Source organism: Chlorocebus sabaeus, chromosome 12 (assembly GCF_047675955.1).
Source record: "Chlorocebus sabaeus isolate Y175 chromosome 12, mChlSab1.0.hap1, whole genome shotgun sequence".
NCBI classification, from domain to species: domain Eukaryota; kingdom Metazoa; phylum Chordata; class Mammalia; order Primates; family Cercopithecidae; genus Chlorocebus; species Chlorocebus sabaeus.
In genome coordinates, this window is record NC_132915.1 from 109,796,583 (window position 1) to 109,819,882 (window position 23,300).

Sequence of the window (23,300 nt, forward strand, 5' to 3'; positions counted from 1 at the left end):
AAAAAAATCACTAAATATACAAGAAAGCAAGACACCATGACAGAAAGTCAACAGAAACAACAAGCAGTAGAATCAGATCAGCCAAATATTCAGATACTAAAAATATCAGGACTGGAAAATAAATGTGTTTTATGGGAGAAATAAAAGAGGATTGAATATATTAATGAAGGACAAGCATACTTGAAAAAGAACCAAGCATACTCTTAGAAATAAAAACATGACAATCAAAATGAAAAACTCAAAAGATAGTTTAGCTACAGTTTAGACACAACCAAAGAAGGAATTGATGAACTGAAGGATAAGGCAAAAGAAATTAGGAAAGTTGCACTCCTGAAAGATAAAGAACTGGGAAATACAGCCAGGCGCGGTGGCTCAAGCCTGTAATCCCAGCACTTTGGGAGGCCGAGATGGGTGCATCACGAGGTCAGGAGATCAAGACCATCCTGGTTAACACGGTGAAACCCCATCTCTACTAAAAAATACAAAAAACTAGCCGGGCGAGGTGGTGGGCACCTGTAGTCCCAGCTACTCAGGAGGCTGAGGCAGGAGAATAGCGTAAACCTGGGAGGCGGAGCTTGCAGCGAGCTGAGATCCAGCCACTGCACTCCAGCCCAGGCAACAGAGTGAGACTCCATCTCAAAAAAAATAAAAGAACTGGAAAATATAAAGAACATGAGGACTAGCATGCAAATGTAAGCATATTGCTAATTGGATTTCCAGAAAATGGAGAGAGAGAGAATAGGGGTAGGGGCAATATTTGAAGAAGATTATGGCTGAAACTATTTCAGATATAATGAAATATAGCAACCCACAAATTTAAGAAGCCCAGTGACTCTCAAGCAAGCCAAAGAAAAAGGATTCCACACCAGTCACATAAGAATAAAAATACAGAACACTGAAGACCAAAAGAAGTCTTATAAAAAGAGCACAAGAGAAAATATAGATTATCTTCAAAGACAGTTACACTGAGAACTTACTATTCAGGAGCAACAATGGGAGTTAGGAAATAGAGAAATGATGTCTTCAAAATGCTCAGAGCAAACGATTACCAACCTAGAATTCAATATCCAGTGAAAAAATTAAAGACGTGAATGATTGTCAACCTAGAATTCAATATCCAGTGGAAAAAATGAAGACACAAAGGATTACCCACCTAGAATTCAATGTTCAGTGAAAAAAATAAAGACAACCATAGGCAAATAAAAATCAAGAAGGTGTCCCACAAACAACCCTTGCTTGAGGAAGGTTTTTATAAAAATAATGTTATTTTTTAAGACAGAATCTCACTCTGTTGCCCAGATGGGAGTGCAGTGGTGCAATCATGGCTCACTGCGGCCTTGAACTCTCAGACTTGGGTGATCCTCCCATGTCAGCCTTCTGAGTAGCTGGGATTGCAGGTGTGCACCACCATACCCAGCTAAGTTTTGTATTTTTTGTAGAGATGGGGGTCTCCATATGTTGCCTGGGCTGGTCTCGAACCCCTGGGCTCAGGCAATCCACCCGCCTTGGCCTCCCAAAGTGCTGGAATTACAGGTGTGAGCTCACCATGCCCGGCTGCTTGAGGAAGTTTTAAAAGATACGGGCCGGGCACGGTGGCTCACGATTGTAATCCAGCACGTTGGGAGGCCGAGGAGGGCAGATCACGAGGATAGGAGATTGAGACCATCCTGGCTAACAGGGTGAAACACAATCTCTACTACATATACGAAAAATTAGCCAGGCGAGGTGGCGGGCGCCTGTAGTCCCAGCTACTCGGGAGGCTGAGGCAGGAGAATGGTGTGAACCCAGGAGGCAGAGCTTGCAGTGAGCTGAAATCATGCCACTGTGCTTCAGCCTGGGTGACAGAGCAAGACTCCATCTAAAAAAAAAAAAAAAAAAAAAAAGAGATATGTTTGAGCCAGAAGGAAAATAACCTCAGATGGAAAAATTGGGGTATAAGAAGAGATGAAAGTCGAACAGATTGTCATATGGGGGCAAATCTAAACAATTATTGGTGGTAAAAATGTCATGTGGTGTCTAAATGAAGATAAAAGAAAAACACAAGGTAATAATGATCTTAAAGTTAGGAGGGAAATAATTGGAATTAAAAGGTTCTGTGGTCCTGTGGTGTTCAGGGGGAGAGTAAAGATATGAATTTATTACAGACTTTGATGAACTACCACTAAAAGAATGGAATGAGCGTATACATTCTAACCCTTTAAAGGGTTATTATGTATGTTTCCTCCCAGTCTGCTTCTTCATGATGTCTTTTGAAGGGTAAATGTTATAATTTTGATGGTCTAGTTGGTTTTTTCTTTGATGGATCACACTTTTGGTGTCATATTTAAGAAATCTTTGCCTAATCCAAGGCCACAAAGATTTTCTCTGATGTTTTCTGCTAGAAGTTTTTTAGTTTTTGTCGTTAATTTTGGGGTGGGGTGTGAAGAAAAGGTTGAGGTTCACTTTGTTGCCTCGGGACATTCATTTGTTCCAGCATTATTTGTGTTAAAGGCTGTCCTTTGCAGAGTGGGGCATTTCTCTTTTCCTCTCCTTTCTGTTCTTTTCTTTTTTTTCTATTTCCTTCTCCTTCTCCTTCTCCTTCTCCTTCTCCTTCTTCAACCGGGTCTTGCTCTGTCACCCAGGCTGGAGTGCTCACTGCACCCTCGACTTCCTGGGCTCAAGCAATCCTGCTTCAGTCTCCTGAGAAGCTGACTCTACAGGTGTGCACCACCACACCCGGCTAATTTTTCAAATTTATTTTGTAGAGATGGGGTCTCACTGTGTTGCCCAGATTGGTCTTGAACTCATGAGCTTAAACAATCCTCCTACCTCAGCTTCCCAAAGTGCTGAGATTACAGGTGTAAGCCGCTGCACTCAGACTGAGTGGGAGATTTTTACACCTCTCTCTCAGGAGTTGATAGCGAGTAGGCAAATACTTGGTAACGACAGATTTAAGCAGCACCGTCAAGAAGCTTGACTTGACGGACTCACACAGAAGGCCAAGGGCAGGACTACACGGGGCCGTTATGGAAGCTGATCACATGCTGGGCCATAGAGAGAGACAGCTGCTGTGAAGGCTTGCCGTCTCGGAGACTGTGCTTTCTGACCGACCTCAGTACTGGTTAGAACAATAATGATGATGGCGATAAAACAGTTTGAAATCCCCCTTATCTGCAAATTAAGGAAGAAGACATCATCATGAATGTTAGGAGGACAGTCGTGGTACCTGTCTTACAGGGCAGTTGAGAGACCTAACAGCTGCTATCCATAAAACACTTCTTAATTTTTTAAATTAATTAATTAATTATTTATTTTTGAGACGGAGTTTTGCTCTTGTTGCCCAGGTTGGAGTGCAACGGCGTGATCTCGGCTCAGTGCAACCTCCACCTTCCAGGTACAAGCGATTCTCCTGCCTCAGCCTCCTTAGGAGCTGGGACTACAGGTGTGCGCCACCACACTCCGCTAATTTTCGTGTTTTTAGTAGAGACAGGGTTTCACCATGTTGGCCAGGCTGTTCTCGAACTACTGATCTCAGGTGGTCCACCTGCCTTAGCCTCCCAATGTGCTGGGATTACAGGCGTGAGCCATTGCACGTGGCCCGTATTTTAAAATCATTATTATTTTTGTACAGACAGGGTCTCCTTAGATTACCCAGGCTGGTCTCGAACTCCTGGGCTCAAGCACATAAAGCACTTCTAACAGTGTCTGGCAGGCACTGCGAGAGCCAGTGACAGACGACTCAGCCTCCTCTCCCTCCTTCGTGACTCATTTTCTGATTCACATACTTGTTGCTTGCTGGGTGCTATCTGTGGGATCAGTCAGGCACTTGGCTGCCCAGAATTCTGCCCCAATGCACTGTGATGAGCCCAACAGCCAAGATCCCTGCGTGCTCACAGCTCAGGAGGCAGTGCCTAGGGGCCTGGATGGTCCACAGTGAACACCTCCGCTGGGCCATCCAGTGGCAGAACAGGGCAGGACAAAGGAGGCCGTGAGTGCAGTGGACAGCACATAGGACTCGGAGACCCCAAACCTGGGGCTGCGTCCTGGCTCTGTCAGCGCGGGTTCTCACCTGTGCGGACACTCCGTGGATCCTTGGTTTTCCAGCCGGTGAAATGGGGAAGCCAAGGTGACTAAGATGCATGGTGATGAGGAAGTGGTCCCAGGTACGAGAGCCTGGCCCAGGCCCAAAGACCGTGACGGGAGTGATCATGACAGCTGGCAGAACGAAGGCACCACGGGACCCAGCATAGAAGAGCAGGTGTCTGCAGGAGGCACAAGTGGAGCTCTGGGGCCTCTGAGGCCGCCTTCTGTGCTGACATCCTTTGGTTCTGCCATTGCGGTTTCTGGATGGGCTGGCAGACCAGGGGCCAGAGAACGCCCCAGTTTCCTCTGCCCCTCCTCTCCCACCTCTGGAAGGCTCAGGGAGCCAGGGCCAGTGGTCTGAGGCTGCAGCTTCCCGGAGCTCCAAGCCAGCAGCAGACGCTTATCAGCCTGCTGTGGTGGATGCGGGGGGGAGGCGAACTCTGCCCAAACGTCTTCCAGATGTGGCCGCAGCTACTCGTTAGCCTGGCTCCAGCCGGGGCTCTAGGCCAGCGGGCTCCTGTTAGCCGAGCTGTTAGGAAAACAAAACCCAACGAAGGCCCAAGGGGCCCAGCTTCTCGGAAGGGAAGGGAGTGATCGGGCAGAAGCTCTGGCCAGGCCCAGCCACTGGCCCTGAGCTTGGGGTGGTCACGGCCATCTGCTGACTCCTTGGGGCTCCTCCTGGGGTGAAACTGGGCCCCCTGGGCTAAAGGGGTTCCCCTGTGAGCAGGATGCAGCTTTTGTCTCTTTTGCTTCTCCATAGTGTGTGCGGGTGGGGGTGTGGGGGCCATGCCCCTATCACCCTAGACAGGATGGCAGCTTGACAACGTGGTACAGTTTGCTGATGAGACTGAGGGGCCTGTGCACCTCTGCTGCCTTCCCGGCCCCGGGCAGGACTGAACCCAGGCCAGGTTCTCAGTGGCGGGTGGGTGGGCCTGGTCCTTTCACTTGTGTTGTTCCCTTGGATGGCCCCTGTAGGATAAGCAGGTGTCACTGCTAGAAGTTTTTGGGGGTGAAGGGCCTTGCCCAAGGTCACACAGCCCCAGGGTGGATACTCCAGAGCCAGTTCCTTTCCGGCTCATGGCCTGCTCCCGCCTGCGGCCGGTGTGCAGGTCAGCGGGGTCAAGGCCGTCTTCTGTGGTCACTGACTAACTGTTTTTGCATGTGGACTCGTCAGGGAGGCATAAACCTGCCCTTGCCAAGACAGATATGGAAAAATCCACTCATCCATTCATTTGACAAATATTTGTTAAGTGCCTGCCTACGGCCCGCCAGGCGGAGCGCGGGAACGCGATGCTGATCGAGACACTCCCAGCCTGGGCCGAGCTTCCAGGCTTCATGGGAGCACATCCGCCCCTGGCCTGCTGGGCATGGTCTTGGCCTGTGCAATGTAGGCTGGGCCCTGAGCGATGGCTCTCCCGCCACCCCCATCGTGCAAAGGCTGCAGGGGAATGAATGACTAGGCAACTGGGGGTGACCTTGACTCTGTGGCTTTAAGAAGCAGGCCGGCTGTCCAAAAGCTTTGAGCTATGATTGCTGGCAACAGTTTGCCTCAATACCCCTCCCAGACCAGGGCAGCTCCCTGCAGGCTGGGGGCCATGGCTGAGAACTGCAGGAGGGACACATGTCCCAGGTACCACCAGTGACCGGTGACTGGACTTTGCACCACTGGAAAACCAGCCGGGGGACCGGTGGGCCCCCAGCGAGGCCTGCTGATGTCACCTTCACTCTCCCAGCGCCTCCCTCCTCCCTACACTCCTGCCTGGTGGGCTTGGCTCCCTCCCAATGGGCAGCACCCTTCCTGGTCTCTTTCTGCCACCGCCCACCTCTTCGTGGAAGCCAGACCCCACTGTCAGGCTCCCCCATCTAAAACCCTCACATCCTCAGGACCTGCCCGCGGACGCCCACCTTATGCAGTTCCCAGACAAACCCCATTAGATCTTTCTCCCTCTCCCTGGTCCATTGGCCCCTTCTCCTTCGGGTCTCCCAGCAACATCCGCACTGGGCAGCCTTTCTGACCAGCACCTCACTCCCCCGACCCCCTGCAATGGCTCAGTTCTGGGTCTGCCTCCCCCATCAGTCTGTGCGTCATCGGAAGGCAGAGCCCGGGTCTGCTGGACTCGTGTGATTCCTGGGGGTTGGGAAAGCTGTGTGGCACATGGAGACACTCAGGAAGGGGTGACATTTAAACTGGGCCCTGGGACCGAGCCCCCTGTTTCCTGCTGTTTCAGGTCAGGTGTTGGGGTGCCACACAAAGCCCAGGACAGAGCTGGTGATGTGACACAGGGCACGATTCACCTGAGATGGTTGGAGGGGAAGGGTCACCTGTCAGTCCTTTCACACGCAAGGCCACACCACGAGGCCAGCCTGCGTCTGCCTCCCAAGTCCTGCTCATGGGCTCAGTTGGCCACAAATCTTCCCCCTTGAGGAAGGGCAGGAGAAAAACCCAGCAAAGTCACCTTTTTCCTCCGCCTTTGGCCACAGGTGACCATGAACACAGGACAGACACACCCCAGACTCAGTCTGTCTCCCTGTCCTGGGACAGAAGCCAGCAATGGACACACGGTCTCCTGCTGGCACCGTTCTCTCCACGTGGGCAGTGGTGGCTTTCTTGCTGCCCCGATGGGAAGGGTACAGCAGATCTGGGGAGGTTCAGGGCACAGGGCCATGGCTAGACTCAGAACCATGGCATGAAGAAGCCATCATAGACATGGCCCGAGAGTTGGGCATCTGCAGGCTCACACGGTTCAGTCCACTTTGCTTTTCTAGTTTCAGTCTCCAACCACCAACCTTCCTCTTCCAGGCAGCCTTCCTTCCTTACTTTCTTAATCCATAATTAATTCCTGGGCACTTGGTATGAAGCAATTTGTTTCCTTGGCAAATGTGGGTATTTGGTTCCTTAACTGCAGTGAATACTCCCTGATGGTAAGGATCGATACCCCTGTTAAAGTCTAGAGATTTGACTGGGCACGGTGGCTCACGCCTGTAATCCTAGCACTTTGGGAGGCTGAGGCTGGCGGATCATGAGGTTGGGAGTTCGAGACCAGCCAACATAGTGAAACCCCGTCTTTACTAAAAATACAAAAATTAGCCAGGCACGGTGGCACACGCCTGTAATCCCAGCTACTTGGGAGGCTGAGGCAGGAGAATCGCTTGAACCCAGGAGGCGGAGGTTGTGGTGAGCCAAGATTGCACCACTGCACTCCAGCCTGGGCAACAGAGTGAGACTCAGTCTCAAAAAAAAAAAAAAAAAAACTGTCTATATATAATATACACACACACACACATATATTTATTCATTTTTTTTTGCCCTTGACCAATAATAATGAAAATAATAATGATTGCCATAAAAAAAGTCTTTTAAAAAATACTGTGCTGGATGCTTTATAATAAATGTGTCATTTAATCTTAACAGCATCCATACGAGGCAGGCACTATTACAAAAGGGGAAACCAAGGCCAAGAGAATGCAGGGGACTTGCCTGAGCTCCTAGAAGGAGAGCTAGGGTCCTGACCCCCACGTGCCCCATCTCCCTCCTGCCTCTTCTGCCTTTTAAGCTCCCTTAATTTACTGACTTAATTTACTCAAAGGGACCTCCATGGTTGGCAGGGCGAGGCTGCCGTTCCCATTCACAGGTGGGGAACCCGGATGCAGAGCTGGACAGAAATGGCCCCAAGGTCATCTAGACATGGAGAGGTGGCCTGGCAGGGGGCCCCAGGGCTGCACGCACTCTGCTGCCTCTCACCACCTTAGGCTGCTAGCTTTGGTAACCAGCTCACCGGCAAAGGAGATTTACACCCCGGGGCTTCCTGCCGACTCTGCAGAAACATCCCTTGCCCCGCCCCTCGCTCCATGTCCTCCCAGCCAGGCCCCTGTGGCTGAGACCAGGGTGAATTCCTTTCCCGGAGTCCAGTGTGTGCTTGCCCTAACTACAATCCCAGCCCCGACAGCAGGACAGTCTATGAAGTAGATGGGGAGCTGTAAAGCCTTTTTAAAAGGGGCAATAAAAGTTTTGGGTTTCAGATCGTCTTACTGGAGAAGAGAATAACAGAGACAGGAAATTTCAGTAGCAGACACGACAAAGGCCACAGCACGCAGACTGCCCTCAGACAAAAACGCCTCCGCTTGTGCAAACAGAGGACAGCCTGGCGGGGGGCCCAAGCACTGCCCCGTGCCGTGCCAGCCTCACAGCAGCTGCGGGGAGGTGAAGGTGCCTGTTCTGTTTATGTCGCTGTTAAGTGTTTAGAATCGGTCTCCGCGTGGGTGCTGCCCGAGGTGTGCCGCACTCTCCCCTGAGCTGGGCTCCTGCTGTGTGTGCCAGGAGGGGATGTGGTGTGTGCTCCAGCGCGGGGCACAGGCATGGGCAGGCCGGGGTGTGGGGCTGGGGTGTGGCAGACCCTGGCACTGTGATGGGTGAGGCCCAGACTGCTTTTGCTCCTAGGCTCAGGGAGGCTGTTGCTGGGTGTGCGCCCACCCGTCCCCCCAGACTGGGAAATGATCCAGCTGGGGAAGCACATGGCCATTCAGTCACCAAGAGTCCTCAGAGCTGTCCCATCCCTTTTGTTTCCAGCAGATGCACCGTCCTGTGCAGTAACCACCAGCCACATGGACAGGGCTGCCCGATCAAACAGAAAACTCTGGGTTAAACTCGATTTCAGATACGCGATGAATCATTTTTTGGTGTAGGTGTGTCTCATGCAAGTGTCTCTCCAGTAGTTCATGGGGTTTATGCTACGTGAGCATCTGCTATAGATCTGGAATTGAAATGCAACTGGGCGTCCTGTATTTCATCTGCAATGCCACCCATGTGACTTTTTTTTTTTTTTTTTTGGTATTTTTAGTAGAGACGAGGTTTCACAGTGTTAGCCAGGATGGTCTTGATCTCCTGACCTCGTGATCTGCCCACCTCAGCCTCCCAAAGTGCTGGGATTACAGGCGTGAGCCACCGTGCCTGGCCGGATCCATGTGACTATTTAAATTTAAATTATTTAAAATGAGCTGACCGGGCGCGGTGGCTCAAGCTTGTAATCCCAGCACTTTGGGAGGCCGAGATGGGCGGATCACAAGGTCAGGAGATCGAGACCATCCTGGCTAACACGGTGAAACCCCGTCTCTACTAAAAAAAAAAATACAAAAACCTAGCCGGGCGAAGTGGCGGGCGCCTGTAGTCCCAGCTACTTGGGAGGCTGAGGCAGGAGAATGGCGTGAACCCGGGAGGCGGAGCGTGCCGTGAGCCGAGATCGCGCTACTGCACTCCAGCCTGGGCGACAGAGCCAGACTCCGTCTCAAAAAAAAATAATAAATAAATAAAAATGAGCTAACATTTAAAGATTCAGGTTCTTGGTTGTACCAGTCACTTTGCAAATGCCCAGGCACTAGGCGTGTCGGGCAGCCCAGAGCGTCCCCACCGCTAAAGCAAGTCCTCTTGGCCAGTGCTATCTGGGGACTCCTAGTGACATCTAGAACTACTTTTCCAAGCACTGGACTCACAGTCTCCGGGTCTCCCGATCAGGGCCGGGGAGAGGGAGTTCTGGCTGGGGCGGCCTTGGAGGCCCTTTCTCAGATTCCAGGGACACGACAGCCTTGGGGCTTGCAGACACGGATTCAGAGGTGTTTGCGTCTGCAGGCCATGATATTTCTTTCTTGTCATCTTGCAGCATTGGGGTGACCATTCTCGGTGTCAAGGCAGCAGGGTGGCCCCCTCCTGGGTACTCCCTACCTGGCTCCCTGGTCAAAGCCCCCAAGATGTCAAAGTAGGCCATGGTGCCCGAGGCCACGGGAGGGAGACACAGCTGGGGGGACTGGCAAGATCCTGGCACCGTCTCCCACCCAGCAGCCACCATCCCGAGCTGTCTGACATCCCTGGCTCTCCGTGTCCTTATTAGCAAATTGGGCTCAGGACTGTGGCCTGGGGTCCCCGAGGGGTTGCCTGTGTAGAGGAGGGGGCTGCCCCCATCGGGAGGGGCGAGGCTGGGCCTGGAGCCCGGGAGCCTGCAGAGGTGGGCAGGGACTGAGGGCTGGAGCGCGCCTCCTAATTGTCCGTGACTTACAGACTTGGCCAGGCTCCGGACGGCCTTCGTAAATCGCTGCAGTGAGGAGCCTGCCAGTGTGACCCTTCACGCTTGGCAGGGCCCTCGCCGCCGCCCTGCTCGGAGTGGCCTGCCGCCTCCAACTTTCCATGTGCTGCTGGGGGGTGGGAAGGGGGGTGCTGGCTGCTAGCTGTGGCGGAGAGGGAGGCGGGCGGCCACCGTGCAGGTGCCTGCTTCTGCAGGGATGTCCAGGGCTCTCCAGCTGCGGGGCCCCTAGAGCCTGTCCCCTACAATGCCTGGTGTGAGGCTCATGTGGTCTCCACATGGGGCCAGAGGGGAAGACGCCGGCTCAAGGATGCCCTGTCTTTTCTCAGTGTGTGCAGCGTGTGTGGGCGTATGGAGTGTGTACATGTGTGCACGTGTGTGGGGGGTATGTGTGTGGTGTATGGAGTGTGTATATGTGTGCAGGTGCGTGTGTGTGTGTGTGTGGTGTATGGAGTGTGTACATGTGTGCACATGTGTGTATGTGTGTGGTGTATGGTGTATAGAATGTGTACATGTGTGCACGTGTGTGTGTATATGTGGTGTATGGAGTGTGTACGTGTGTGCAGGTGCGTGTGTGTATGTGTGTGGTGTATGGAGTGTGTACATATGTGCACGTGTGTGTATGTGTGGTGTGTGTGTTGTATGGAGTGTGTATATGTGTGCGCACGTGTGTGTATGTGTGGTGTGTATGGTGTGTGGAGTGTGTACATGTGTGCACGTGCGTGTGTGTATGTGTGGTGCCCTCAGGCGGACTGGAAGTCCACAGAGGCAGCGCCATGCCTGCCCCCCAACCCCAGGTCAGGGCACAGAAGTTGGGTGTCTTTGGCCCTATAATGGGCACACATAGGACATGTCCCTGCCCCCCTGTTGGGTGGATGGACTTGGAGCCCTGGATGCTGGAGCCTCAGCTTGCTCATACCCTGAGGGCTGGGGAGAGAGCACCAGCCATGGGCTGCTCTGTATTCAAAGACTCCAGGGCCAGGAAAGGGCTGAGCTTGGCTGTCCTCTGTGCCTGCCCTTCGAGGCCAGGAGGGACGCCAGGTGAGGAAGGGGCAGGCCAGGGGCCCCTGAGACTTGGGCGATGCCAAGCTGTCAGGGAGGGCAGCAGATGGGGCCACCAGGCCAGGGAGTCAGAGCAACCGTATGGAGGAGGAACCTAGAGGGCCACCCTGTCCCCAGCCCAGGAGTTGAGCCAGCTCTCTCCCAGCCCTGGAGGCGAGCAGGGGGTGACTCTAGGACAAATCACCGCCCTCTTTCCATGGGCAGTGGACCTGGGCAACCACTCCCAAGCCGGTGGCACCGTCTGGAAACACAAACAGGCCCCAGACAGGTGTAGGTAACTTCCTGCCTGACAGATGGGCCTGGAATCGCTGGGTGCCGGGGGACGCAGGTTGTGAGGTGATGTCTGGGACCTGCTGCCGCCACCCCAGTCCTCCACAGACAGGACCGCCCACCGCACAGCAGGGAGGCCCAGCCGAGGGAGCCCTGCATTTGGGCCCTGCAGCCTCTGCTTAGGGGCACCGCACCCAAACCCATCACCTTTCCACGCTGGGGACGGCACGCAGGGCTAAAAGCAGCATGTGGGTGCTGAGGACCAGAAGCGGTGCTCACACCTCCCACACCACCCACTCTAGAGAGGCAGCCCCCGCTCCGGGCCCTGAACAAGCTTTTGGTGGGGGTGGGATGACGCTTGGCTGAGTCTTGTTTTAAGGGTTAGGACGTATATAAAGTGTCTGGGACACAGTGAGGTTGATACATTGAGGCACTTCTTATTGGTTATAATTATGAAAACGGCTTGATTCAGGGACCCAGCGGAAGGGATGGGGCCAGACTGGCCTGGGCCAGGGATCCAGCTGGCCCCAGCTTCCTAAATGGGGTTGCTCGGAGCCTGAGGACACAGGACAGAGGTGGTGATAGCAGTTCCCAGGAGAAAACTGAAGACACGGGAGCCCCCCCCGTCATGGCTGGCACCCAGCTGGGACTCCTGGGCCGCTGGCCAGCAGTGGGGTGGGCAGACGCCAGGCCTAGGGCTCCACCAGACACGCCAATGGGTCGTGACAAGGCCTGGGAAGAGAACATTCTTATCTTTCCAGCTTGGTCCTGCTGCTGTGCACCCCGTCACAACGGAAGAAGCGGGTTCTTAAGAAGCATTTAGTGCAGCGTGATGGGCCCTTCACGGACCCCCGGGGGCCTCTCAGGGTATGCAAGAGATGTTTCTCCTGGATGCTCCGGGGCAGGGAAGGACAGCAGGAGCTGCAGGAGGAGAAACTGTCTGGGACTCTGGCCAAGCGTGAGCTGGGGAGGGCAGGGGCTCAGAGCCGGGCTGGGCGCAGCATCAGACGCAAGCACAGCACAGGGTGGAGCAGTCCAGCTTGGCCGGGGCCCCCGGGGCTCCAGCCTTCTTGTTGACCTTGGGCAGCAGCAGAACAAAGGACATGGCCAGGGCACAGTGGTAGAAGCTGTGGACATAGGTGTAGTCCCAGTCCTGTGGGGGGCAGGCGGTCAGTCTGGGGCCTCAGCCCCTCCCCGAGGCTCCTCCCTCTGCAAGACCCAGCCGAGCCCCTCAAGGCCCACGCCTCTTCCTGGGCACTGGGACACCTGCAGGAATCCTCCCCCACAGTCGCGCTCACGGTGGCCTTTCTCTCCACCTAACCCCAGAGCAGTGAGGGCCTGTGCCATTCTCCAGGCTGCACTCCTTCCTTCCTCCCCATCCCTTCTCTCTGCTGTCCTTCTCTTCCTCCATCCTTCTCTCCTTCCTACCCTCCCTCCCTTCCTGCATCTCCCCTCTTTTCTCTCCTTATCCCTCTTCCCCTGCTCCTCCCTCCCTTCTCCACTTTCTCCCTCCTTCCTTCCCTGTCTCCTCCCCTCCCTCCCTCCCTCCTCCAGGTGTCAGGCACCTGCCCCAGGCCTCTCTCAGGCTGTGCTGCCATCTGAGATGCCAGTTTTCTGTAGGCTGCCAGCTTTGGTCTCTCTGTGACCTCCAGGTCCACACAGGCCATGGTGCTGGTGGTGCCGGGGACGGCAGTGCCCCCAACATAGCCCTGGGAGGGGTTAGTGAGCAGGGACTAATGCCTGACTTTGGCCTGGGGCAGTCAGAGTCCCCCCAACGTGGGCACAGCCCTGGTTTCCCAGCTGAGCAGAGCCACGCCGAGTGGGCTCTGGGGCACAGGACACCTCCCCGCTGGGCTTGGTACCTCGAAGAAGAAGCGTAGCATCAGGGCCAGCGCCCCGAAGCAGAGGCCGGGGCCTATCTGCTGGGTGTAGACGCTCTTGTCTGGGTACAGGCCCTTCTTCTCCTTCATCTTCTGCAGCTGCGGGGACAGGAGGCCACAGCAAAGCTTTCAGGTCACAGCACTCAGGAACGCCCCTTCCCAAACCAGCCCGAGAGCCGGCCCTGCACAGGTTCACCCCAGCCCCCTCCCGGCAGGAGAGGCGCCTCAGGAGCCTCCTGCCGCACCCAGCCTCAGATGGCTTCTGCTGGACCGGGCCCTTCACGGTGGGACCCAGCAGAGACCCCACAATGGATGACTGGGAAGGGAGCCTCTGGGCCATGTGCCCCGTGAGGACCCCGCTGCCCTCCTGCCTCTTTGGGATGTGACAACGCCACCCTTGCATGTCTCCTCTCCGCCAGAGGGGAGCCCCAGGGGGACTAGACTCCATGATTGCTTACCACGGAAGGTACTGGACCTGCCAGCCCGGTGTGGCCCATGGGAGTAGCACTTGTGGTGGTCTCTGAGCCACGGACAAGCATAGTTTGCTTTCCTAGTTAAAGGACCTATCTCAGTCCTCATTAGACACACTTGGCCAGCACCGCTTCTCAGGTCCCCGTGCTTAGGAAGGCTCACGTGGCCGTTTCCGCTTAGAGAGGGGTATGCATTCCGAGGAAGATGTGGGAAGGGTGGGGCCACATCCCTGGGACGCGCCTTGTGTTTTCTAGGCCACTTCACGTGGAGTCTATTTGGGATTTTCAAGGGCAGTTTTTTCCTGGAATGAGGGTGGATTTTTCTCCCTGAGCCTGGTCCCCTCTTGGGAGGGGCTGGGGAATGACAGCCTTGTGGGGGAGGAAGGAGGGAGGGTTGGGTGTTGGCGGCCTCAGAGTGGGGCCAGGCCCATGGGGTACACTCAGGCGGCTTTAGATTTCAGTGGGATAAACTGTCAGACACACAGTGTGTGGCACAAGCCCCTGGGGGTAGGGGCAGCACCCCCTAACTGCACCCATTGCTGAGTGGCCTATGCAAAGAGCACGAAGAGCCTTATGCTGGGTCAGGTCAGGTTTTGCCACCCAGTGAATGATGAATTGATGCCCGGCTTTCCGTTTTCTGGAATTCCATTGCCAACAAGGAATTGGGCACCTGCAGTCGCGCAGTAGCGTGAAGACAGCTGGACCGTGTGACCCTGGCTGCAGTGACCAGGGCTGCCAGCCCACCTCGGGCCGGTCCTGCAGTGGTAACACCAGGGAGAAGGGAGGCGCCTGCCTCAGGTCACGCAGCGGGCCTGGCACTATTGAAAGGGCACCATCACCCAACCCTCCCTCCTTCTTCCTGCAGGACTGTCGTTGCTCTACCCCTCCCAAGAGGGGACGAGGCTCAGGGAGAAAAATCCACCATCATTCCAGGAAACAATTGCCCTTGAAAATCTAAAATAAACTCCACAATAAATGGTCTAGAAAACAGCAATTTGAGTCCCAGATGCAGGGAGGTGGGCGGCCCATCTTGGGCTCCTGTGGCCGGATCTGCAGTCTGAGGGCCTTGCCAGTCTCACAGCTCTTGGTGGGAAACCCACCAGCGAATTCTCTTCTGGCCAATCACAGTTCAGCCCAGTTCAGACCTGGCCAAGACCAGCAGGAGGAGCAATCTTTGGGGGCAGAAGGAGGCGAGAGGTGGGTGGCCAGGACCCAGGCCCCCAGCATGCTCCTTGCCGCCACCCACCTTGGTCCAGGCCACTGATGCCCAGCGCTCCCTCTCTCCCTGCCAGGCAACTCCCAGGGGCCTTCTGGTCAGCCCAGGGTTAGCTCTGCTTCCTCAAGTTGGAGACAGAAAGCAGGTCCTCTGTCTCCTGCTCAAAAAGTCAAGTCCAGCCAGGCACGGTGGCTCACGCCTGTAATTCCAGCACTTTGGGAGGCCAAGGCAGGCAGATCGCCTGAGGTCAGGAGTTCAGGACCAGGTGGGCCAACATGGTGAAACCCCATCTCTACTAAAAATATAAAACTTAGCTGGGCATGATGGCGGGCGCCTGTAATCCCAGCTACTCAGGAGGCTGAGACAGGAGAATCACTTGAACCTGGGAGGCGGAGTTGGCACCATTGCACTCCAGCCTGGGTGACAAGAGAGAAACTCCATCTCAAAAAAAAAAAAAAAAAAAAAAAAGTCAAGTCCTGGCCCAGCCACTGCCCTGCCATGATGTCCTGTTACGTTGCTGAGGCCTCCATGCCTTAGTTTCTTCATAGGCCAAATGGCAAATCAGTTCTGTGCTCCTTGGCTGTGGGGACGATTGGGACAGGCTTTGCAAGCTGCCTGCCGGAACTCGATTGCTCTCCTCACAGCCGTGGGCCCTCCTGCACTGACAGCTGCCCTCTGGCTTGCTGGGTACCCCGTGGTCCTGGCTGGGGCTGGCAGTGTGGCTGGGCTGGACCAGGCCAGGTCCTCTCATAGCACTAGAAGCTGGGACCCTGAGACTTCAGGTGGCATCCAAAGAGGTGAAATGCAGCAGACGGATGTTCAGGTGGTACCTGGGCTGCGGCAGGCCTGGAGGGCAGGCTCAGGCTGAAGCCTGCTGGCCCCCCAGGTCTGCGAGACCCCTGCAAAGGTGAGCTCCCTCCTGTTCTGGGGTCCCAGGAGATGCCCCGGGTCTATTCTGCCCTAGGATCCCTCTTTAGCTTGGGCGAGTTTGAGTGGGGTTTGGTCCTCAGCCAGGAGAGCTTTGATAGGACAGACGGAGCAGGGAGCACTGAGGACTGTGTGAGGGCCTCATGGGTGCCTGAGCCTCGCTGCTCTGCAAGAGGCTGTCTGTGCTAGAAGCTCTGGCCCAGGCTTCCTCACTCTCATACCACACTCTCCCTCCTGGCTAGAGCCAAGTCAACGCTCACTCCCTCCAGGAAGTCTTCCCAGATTACCCCAGGCCATTTTCCAAGTTAATGTTGCATCTCTAAAGCAGCTGTAGTAAGAGCGATGATGAGAGTGATAATAAATAGCTCCTATGTGTGGAGCACACTGGAAGCCAGGCTGCATGCCAGGACCTCAGGTGCCTGAACCACCCCATGAGACAGGCAGGGGGCTGTAATGACAACACCTGCTTTGCAGGTATGGGCATGGAGGTGAGAGGTTGGGTAACTTCGGCTCAGTCTGGAGCTGGTGAGTACAGACAAGAGTCACACACCGCACAGCCGGAGCCTGATGGCCATTTTCTATGTGTTTTCACTGAATTCCTGCATCTACCCATTTGCCTATGAGGCAGGAGGTAAACGAAGATCCAAGGCAGGAGGAGTCAGACAGGGCAGAGGTGACGGGCCTCCTGGGTCCCCGTTCATCGAGGCTCACACAGTACGCACCCACTTTGCCGCAATGATGAGGATGGCTGTGCCGATGGGGCCTGAGTACACCCCGTAGCCCCAGCGGTCGTGGTAGATCCTCACAGCAATGGTCAGGACGCCGAACATCACAAATGTTGACCTCTTGGGCTCATCGAAGTCGGCCAGTGCTGGAGGGGTCAGGGAGACACTGGGGGAGGTAAGTGGTCCCTCTTGCTCCTCCTGGCTGCCCCCCACCCCCCAGCCCCCAGGAGGCAATCTGTAGGTGCCCTCTCTCGGCATCCCCTCAGCCAGCGAGAACCTGAGGCCCAGCGTGGTCATTGAGGCAGCCTGCTGCTTCCCCCATGGACACAGCAGCTTGGATTGTGCTCCCAGCACTTTGTTTTAATAAATAGACCACAGCTAGTTGTGGTGGTTCAGGTCTACAATCCCAGTGCTTTGGGAGGCTGAGACGGGAGGATCGTCTGAGACCAGGAGTTCGAGACCAGCCTGGGCAACAGAGCGGGAACCCCATTTCCACAAAAAATTCGGTGGGTGTCGTGGTGCATGCCTGTCATCCCAACTACTTGTGAGGCTGAGGTGGGAGGATGGCTTGAGCTTGCGAGTTCGAGGCTGCAGGGAGCTGTGTTCATGCCACTGCACTCCGGCCCGAGTGGCAGAGTGAGACCCTGTGACTAAAAATCCATAATCACTATGCAAAGTGAATGGGATCGAATCTATCCCATGGGATCGCAGGACACAGACACTAAGATTCACGGGAAGAAGCGAGGCCCCTCCCAGGCCTGGTTGGATGGCAGGGAGCCTTCAGGTCACGGGGACCTTGCCACAGACAACAGTAAGTGGAAAAAAACATGGTGGAACAGGGGGCTTATGAACGGTCCTGCCTCCCAGGCTGGATATCACCTGTGTGTGTGGATGTCTGTATGAAAGTCTGGGAGGCCAATTCCCTGAGCAGTGAATAGCGGTCCTCCCAGGGAAGGAGCGACAGGAGGGAACACTTTCAGTTTTTCCTTTGTCTGCCTCTGCTGCTGAAATGTGTCACAACAAGCTTTTACTAAATGAGTCATTTTAAATGGATAAGAAAAATCGGCATCAAGGCATTTAAGAGGTGTATATTCTTTTTCATAGATTAAACACAACCCTGAAACCCAGACAAGCGAAGAGGTTTCTGGGGATGGGAGTGAGTGGGGCTGGAGGGCTGGGACGGGGCTGGTTTGAGGGGCTGGAGGGCTGGGTGTGGGGACACTGGGGAGCCGGTCCTTGTCCGCAAGGCTTGGCTGCAGGGGGTGGCCACTCACCCATCAGCGAGACCCACATGCTCAGGGCTGTTCCATAGACGCTGAAGTATTCCAGGATGTCGTGTCGCATGAAGCACAGCACAGACAAGCCGGGTCCGTTGCAGGCATGATGGAGCTGCCGGAAAACCCACAGGCGGTCACAGCACAAAGAGGCCGGGACTGGTCCCCGAGCCACGGCCCCCAGAGCGCCAGGCCACGTGCTGGCTGTGAGAAGTCACTTCGGGGTGTCACTTAATGACTGTGTGCCTCAGTCTCCCCATCTGAAAAATGGGGATACTGCCGAGCACTCCCGCAGAGGGTGCTGTGGGGATTAATTGGCTCATGCCAGTGAGGTGTTCAGGGGCTGGGGTGTGCCAAGGGCTCACTGAATGTCACCTCAGCAGAATTCGCTCATCTGCACTGGCAGGACTGGGTGGAGACTGAGTGATCACTCAGGTGAAGCCCCCTTAGGTGGGGCGGTCTCCGGGGGAGTACCCTACATGGCTCTCCCTGGACCTTCAGCATCTGCGCTTCCTGGAAGCACAAAGCAGCGTGTTCATTCGCCAATCTTTGGATGTGAGGCCAGAGCCTCTCTGGGGGCTCCTTTGCTTTTCGGGGGCTCCTGGGGCATTTTCTTGCACACATTACCCCTCTGATGACTGGTCTACACTGCAGCAGCGTTCTCAGGCTCAAGTGGGCGTCGGAACACCTGAGGCCTGGTTTAGACACAGGTATCTGAGCCCTGCCTGAGAGTTGCTGATTCAGGAGGTCTGGGTTGAACAGAAAAACGTGCATTTTGAACAGGACTCCCCATGGCGCTGCTGCGGCTGGCAGGGTCCACATTGAAAGCCAGGCTGCAGCTCCTGGTTTCTGTTGCCTTAATGTGGATGAAGATCTCGGAGACCCCCTCGCAGAAGCTGAACACAGTCCCCTAGGCGCGTCCATCCCTGCCCTACACTCTCGTAGTCGCCTCCCCAACACCCACTTTCATGGCCATTTTTAAAGCAAAACGCTTATAAGGGAGTGTTTTCCAAGCAGTCAACGACTTTTCTATGGAAAACGACTCTCTCTCCTTTTGCATTCGCATTTCATCATTTTAGGTAATATTTAATTACATGACATAATTATTTTGACAGGTTCAACTGGCACAAACAAGCTTGGGAACCAGCACGGGAGACTCTTGGTCAGCCCAGCTCAGCAGGAGGAGCAGGCGTGCTGGAAAGCAGCCCGTGTCTGGAGGCGACAGGGACATAGACGGAGCGGGGGCCCTGGGTGATCTGGGGAGCGGGCAAGTCGGGGTCAAAGTGGAGTGCTCCTACCAATGGCAATTGTACACGGCCTAAAGGGAAGGTGCACCTAGGACGCATTACTAGAGATCCAGCATGTAAAACAAGGGAGGAGGCAGTCCTGCTTCTCTCTGTTCTTGTCAGGTTCACCCAGAAGAGTATGCTGAGCTGTGTGTGGCACCTTTCTTGAAGTGAGACTGGCAAAGACGCGGCTAGAGGAGGGTGACCAGCGGTGGGCATGACTGTTTATCTTGGGGACAGGGAAGCTTCAAGAGGGGCCTGATCAAGGTGCTTACACTTCTGTGGGAGACAGGAGTGAGGAGGACTCCGGCCCTAGGCTGTTCTCCTCCTCTCCTGGCTCCCCCCCATCCCCCACTCCAGCCCCATCACCTGTTGTCTGTGCACCTCCCTGGAGCACAGATCGTCACGTGTGATTAAGGCATTCACTGTGAGATTCCCTTGGCCCGTCAGGAGCAGGAATGGCTCTGTCTGGTCCCAGTTGCAGGGACGGCTCCCAGCATAGAGTGTTTGCTGCGTGTGTTCAGGGATGGGGAGGCCAGGCTCTGAGCAGTCTGAAGCAGAGCTGGCTCACCCTGGGGACCCAGAGCCTCTGCCACGAGGCCCTTGGCTCCTCCCGATGGTGGGAACTTAGCTCTGTTTGACAGGTGGGGAAAATGAACTTCAGGACAGCACTGCCTGCCCAAAGAGGTGGAACAGAGCGGTGCTTGGCACCCTGCCGTCCTGCAGTGCAGGGGCAGACCTGGCCCAGCTGGGGCACTGGCAGGGTGGGTATGCCTGGGGACCCGGTGGGTCAGAGCTCAGGCTTGGGTGTTTGACTTGACAGATGCTCCCAGTGGGAGCTCAGGTGAGTGGCTGGCAGGGGGAGCCTCCTCTGTTGCATGGGGATGAGCACACCGTCTCAGTGGGGTTTGCACCCACAGCAAGGCGTCTGGCACAGAGATGGAGATGGTCATGGGAGGGGCCTGATTGGAAGGAAAGGGACGCCATGCGGACGGCAGAGCTTTGAGAGGGACTGAGTGTGGCTTTGAGGCCGGAGGACATTTGCCACGAGAGGCAGCTGCCCCTGCCACTCTGGGTGGGGTAGGGTGGGGCCCTTGAGACCAGTGCAGAGGCAGCTGTGGGGCCAGCCGAGGCCCAGGCAGGGAGGGGTGGCCTGGTGGGTGCTTGTGGTTTGCTGGGCTAGGTCTAACAGGAGTCTTGAGAATAAGACCCCAGCTTTTCTCCCTGCGCTAAGGCCCTGGGACCTGCAGAGAAATCCTGGCTCTGCTCTGGGCCTCGGTCTCTCATCTGTCCAAGAGGCTTCCTAGCCCTAGCCCAGGCTGGAGTCCCAGAGGAGCGAATGCAGTGGCATTTGGGCGAGTCGGGAGCTCTGAAGAGTTTGATCTCACAGTGGCACAAGTGACTCTGCCTCTCTGGGATTCGGTTTCTTCATCTGCCAAACGGGAATCAAGATCCTGGGCTTACGGGGGAGGTGAATCAGATGCTGTGCACAGAGCCCCGCCCAGTCCCCTACCCTGGGCACTGGCTCTTGAGGTGGAGTCAGAAGCTCCAGGGCATCTGGTTCAACAACGGACCCAGCCTGCCCCAGGCCACTGTCACCCTTAAGAGCGGCACACACTGGAGGGGAGGCCTTGCTCCCAGCCCACGCACACACACTCAACTTCTGCCATTGCAGGCAAAATTGGTCTTGACCAATTCAGGATGCAGGCATAACATGTGAATACACGCTTGCAAACACATGTGGGAGCTCACGGGCCTCACCCGCTCAGGACTGCCTGTGTGCACTCACATGCACTTGGCATTCTTGCCCACAGAGGCCCTGCTGCTGGAGAAGGAGGCTGTCTGGGGAGAGGAGGTGGAGTTTTCACAGGTTGGGCCCAGCACTGCCCCAAGAAGGAGGCTAGTGGGATGCTTGCCTCCCCGGAGCAGGTGTCGTGCTGGGGATTGGGCTGTCATTGAAGGAGGGGTCTGATGGAAGGTGAGCAACGAAGGTTTCTGGAGAGCAAGAGGTGGGGCACCACTTGTAGGAGTCCAGCAGTGAGGGCATGTTAGCGGAGTCAGAAAGACCCAGAGGCAGGAAGGCAGGGGGTACCGAGACACACAAATGATGACTGAATGGAGAGATGGTAATAGATGAATAGATCACAGGTAGATGAATGGGTAGATATACAGATAGATGGAGAGATATATGTAGAGAGAGAAGTTGGAGAGGTAGATAGACACCAGAGAGACACACGGAGAGTCAGGGGACTACAACCAGTGAGGGAGGGATCAAGAGCTTTAGAGAGAGTGAATTCCATGGGAATCGAGTTCCAGAAATCAAAAGAGAACCAGACAGACGGAGAAAGGAAAAAAAGAGAAACAGAAAACTGACACAGAAAACCAATACGAGAAACACAGAGTGAAAGAGACCCAGAGAGAGAAGACGGGGGAGACAGGGGTCCCAGAAACAGGGACCTCAGAAACAAAGACAGATGGGGTTCCAGGCGCTCCACCGAAAGATGGATAAAATCACCCAATGACAGGTACCAGGAAACAGAGAGCAGGAGAGAGCCAGAGAGAGAGAGAGAGAGAGAGAGAGAGAGAGAGAGAGAGAGAGAGAGACAGACAGCGGAGACAGTCAGCCAGCCAGACATATAAATAGAAAGAGAAAGACGGACCCACAGAGAGAGAAGTAGGCCCCAGAAGAGGGAGAGACCAGCAGGCCCTCCTGAGCCAGGGCAGCTCCAGGATTCTGGAAATCAGACTCACTCACCCCAGCCTTCACACTCCCTAAACCCCACAGACCCCTTCCCAGGCCTGGCTTTCTCCATCCACCTCTGCTGCATCGTGGCCTGTGGGTAGAACTGGAAGAGAGGTAGGGAGCGGAGGTGGCCCATGGGCAGCCGTGGGGGCATTGATTAGCAGCTGAGAAAAGGGGCTCCCTGGAAGGGCTTACCCTCAACTCAATGGCCCTGCTCTACCCCAGGCTTGGTCTCACACAGGCAGTGATCCCAGAGCAACTTCCTGGCACAGATGGGGAAACTGAGGTCCAGAGAGGGGAAGGGACTCCCCTAGTCCTCTCTCTTCAGTCTCCAGACCCCACCTGGGCTTGCTCTTTCATTTTCAAATCACTTCTGCCCATCACTCAGTACAAGAATGCTGTGGACAAACAGCCTCTCCTCTATCTCCAGGATGGGGCATGTGCGGGTCTTCCTCCCCGCCCCCAGACTCACCGCCACGAAGAACAGGGTGAAGAGGTAGACCATGGCCTCCATGTGGAACCGCCTCTTGGCCGCGATGCTGACAGTGGGGAGGAAGGCCAGGCTGCTGAGGGTGGGCAGGAGTAGCTTGGCCACCAGCGTCCCCATAGGCCTGGAGGAAAGCACTGGCTGGGGTGGGGTGCGTGCTGGTGCCCTGGGTCCCCAGCACAGGAGCACGAAGGGGGAAGGCCAGCTCCCTTTGGGCAGGGTTCTGATGGCAGCTACGGGGAGCGCCCACGAGAGGGTTTAAATGCTCTGGACGGAGGCGGGGATGTGCGTGCACATGTCAAGCAACACATGGAGAGGGCCGACAGCTGACACGCCACGTGACCAGCACTTGTCTCTGATTTTCTCTTTTCTTTTTTTTGAGACGGAGTCTCGCCCTGTGGCCCAGGCTGGAGTGCAGTGGTGTGATCTCGGCTCACTGCAACCTCCGCCTCCCGGGTTCATGCCATTCTCCTGCCTCAGCCTCTGGAGTAGCTGGGATGACAAGTGCCCGCCACCACACCCAGCTAATTTTTGTATTTTTAGTAGAGACAGGATTTCACTGCGTTGGCCAGGCTGGTCTCAAACTCCTGACCTCAGGTGATCCGCCCACCTTGGCCTCTCAAAATGTTGGGATTGCAGGTGTGAGCCACTGCACCTGGCCTTCTCTTTCTCTCTCTCTCTCTCTCTCTTTCTTTCTTTCTTTGGCCGGAGGAGTTAATTCAAGGATTCAAGGAGACCATATTTCTTTTATCTGAGGCAACAACCTTGGGGAAAAGTCCCCAATAGGACAATCCCTGCCTTCCAGACATTTTCCATCCTGGTCCTCC

The 23,300-nt window shown here is 55.3% G+C and overlaps 1 protein-coding gene across 1 annotated transcript; it reads right to left on the bottom strand.

The window, feature by feature from the left end:
• Positions 1-11,895: 11,895 nt before the first annotated feature.
• Positions 11,896-22,852, bottom strand: MYMK (myomaker, myoblast fusion factor). The gene is made up of 5 exons (XM_008005765.3): positions 22,459-22,852; positions 17,958-18,072; positions 16,681-16,829; positions 13,328-13,444; positions 11,896-12,618 (listed from the first exon to the last, which is right to left on the bottom strand). The coding sequence occupies exons 1-5, from the start codon at positions 22,591-22,593 to the stop codon at positions 12,469-12,471; spliced, it is 666 nt and encodes a 221-aa protein (XP_008003956.1). The 5' UTR covers positions 22,594-22,852; the 3' UTR covers positions 11,896-12,468.
• Between the last annotated feature and the right edge of the window lie 448 nt (positions 22,853-23,300).

What these genes read in the sequence shown, in the direction of transcription:
- MYMK (XM_008005765.3), bottom strand. Translation starts at nt 22,593, where the DNA reads ATGGGGACGCTGGTGGCCAAGCTACTCCTGCCCACCCTCAGCAGCCTG. An exon ending in TCACCCTGTTCTTCGTGGCG is followed by an intron (nt 18,073 to 22,458) that starts GTGAGTCTGGGG and finishes GTTTTCCGGCAG; the next exon opens with CTCCATCATGCCTGCAACGG. An exon ending in TCATCATTGCGGCAAAGTGG is followed by an intron (nt 13,445 to 16,680) that starts GTGCGTACTGTG and finishes CTGTCCCCGCAG; the next exon opens with CTGCAGAAGATGAAGGAGAA.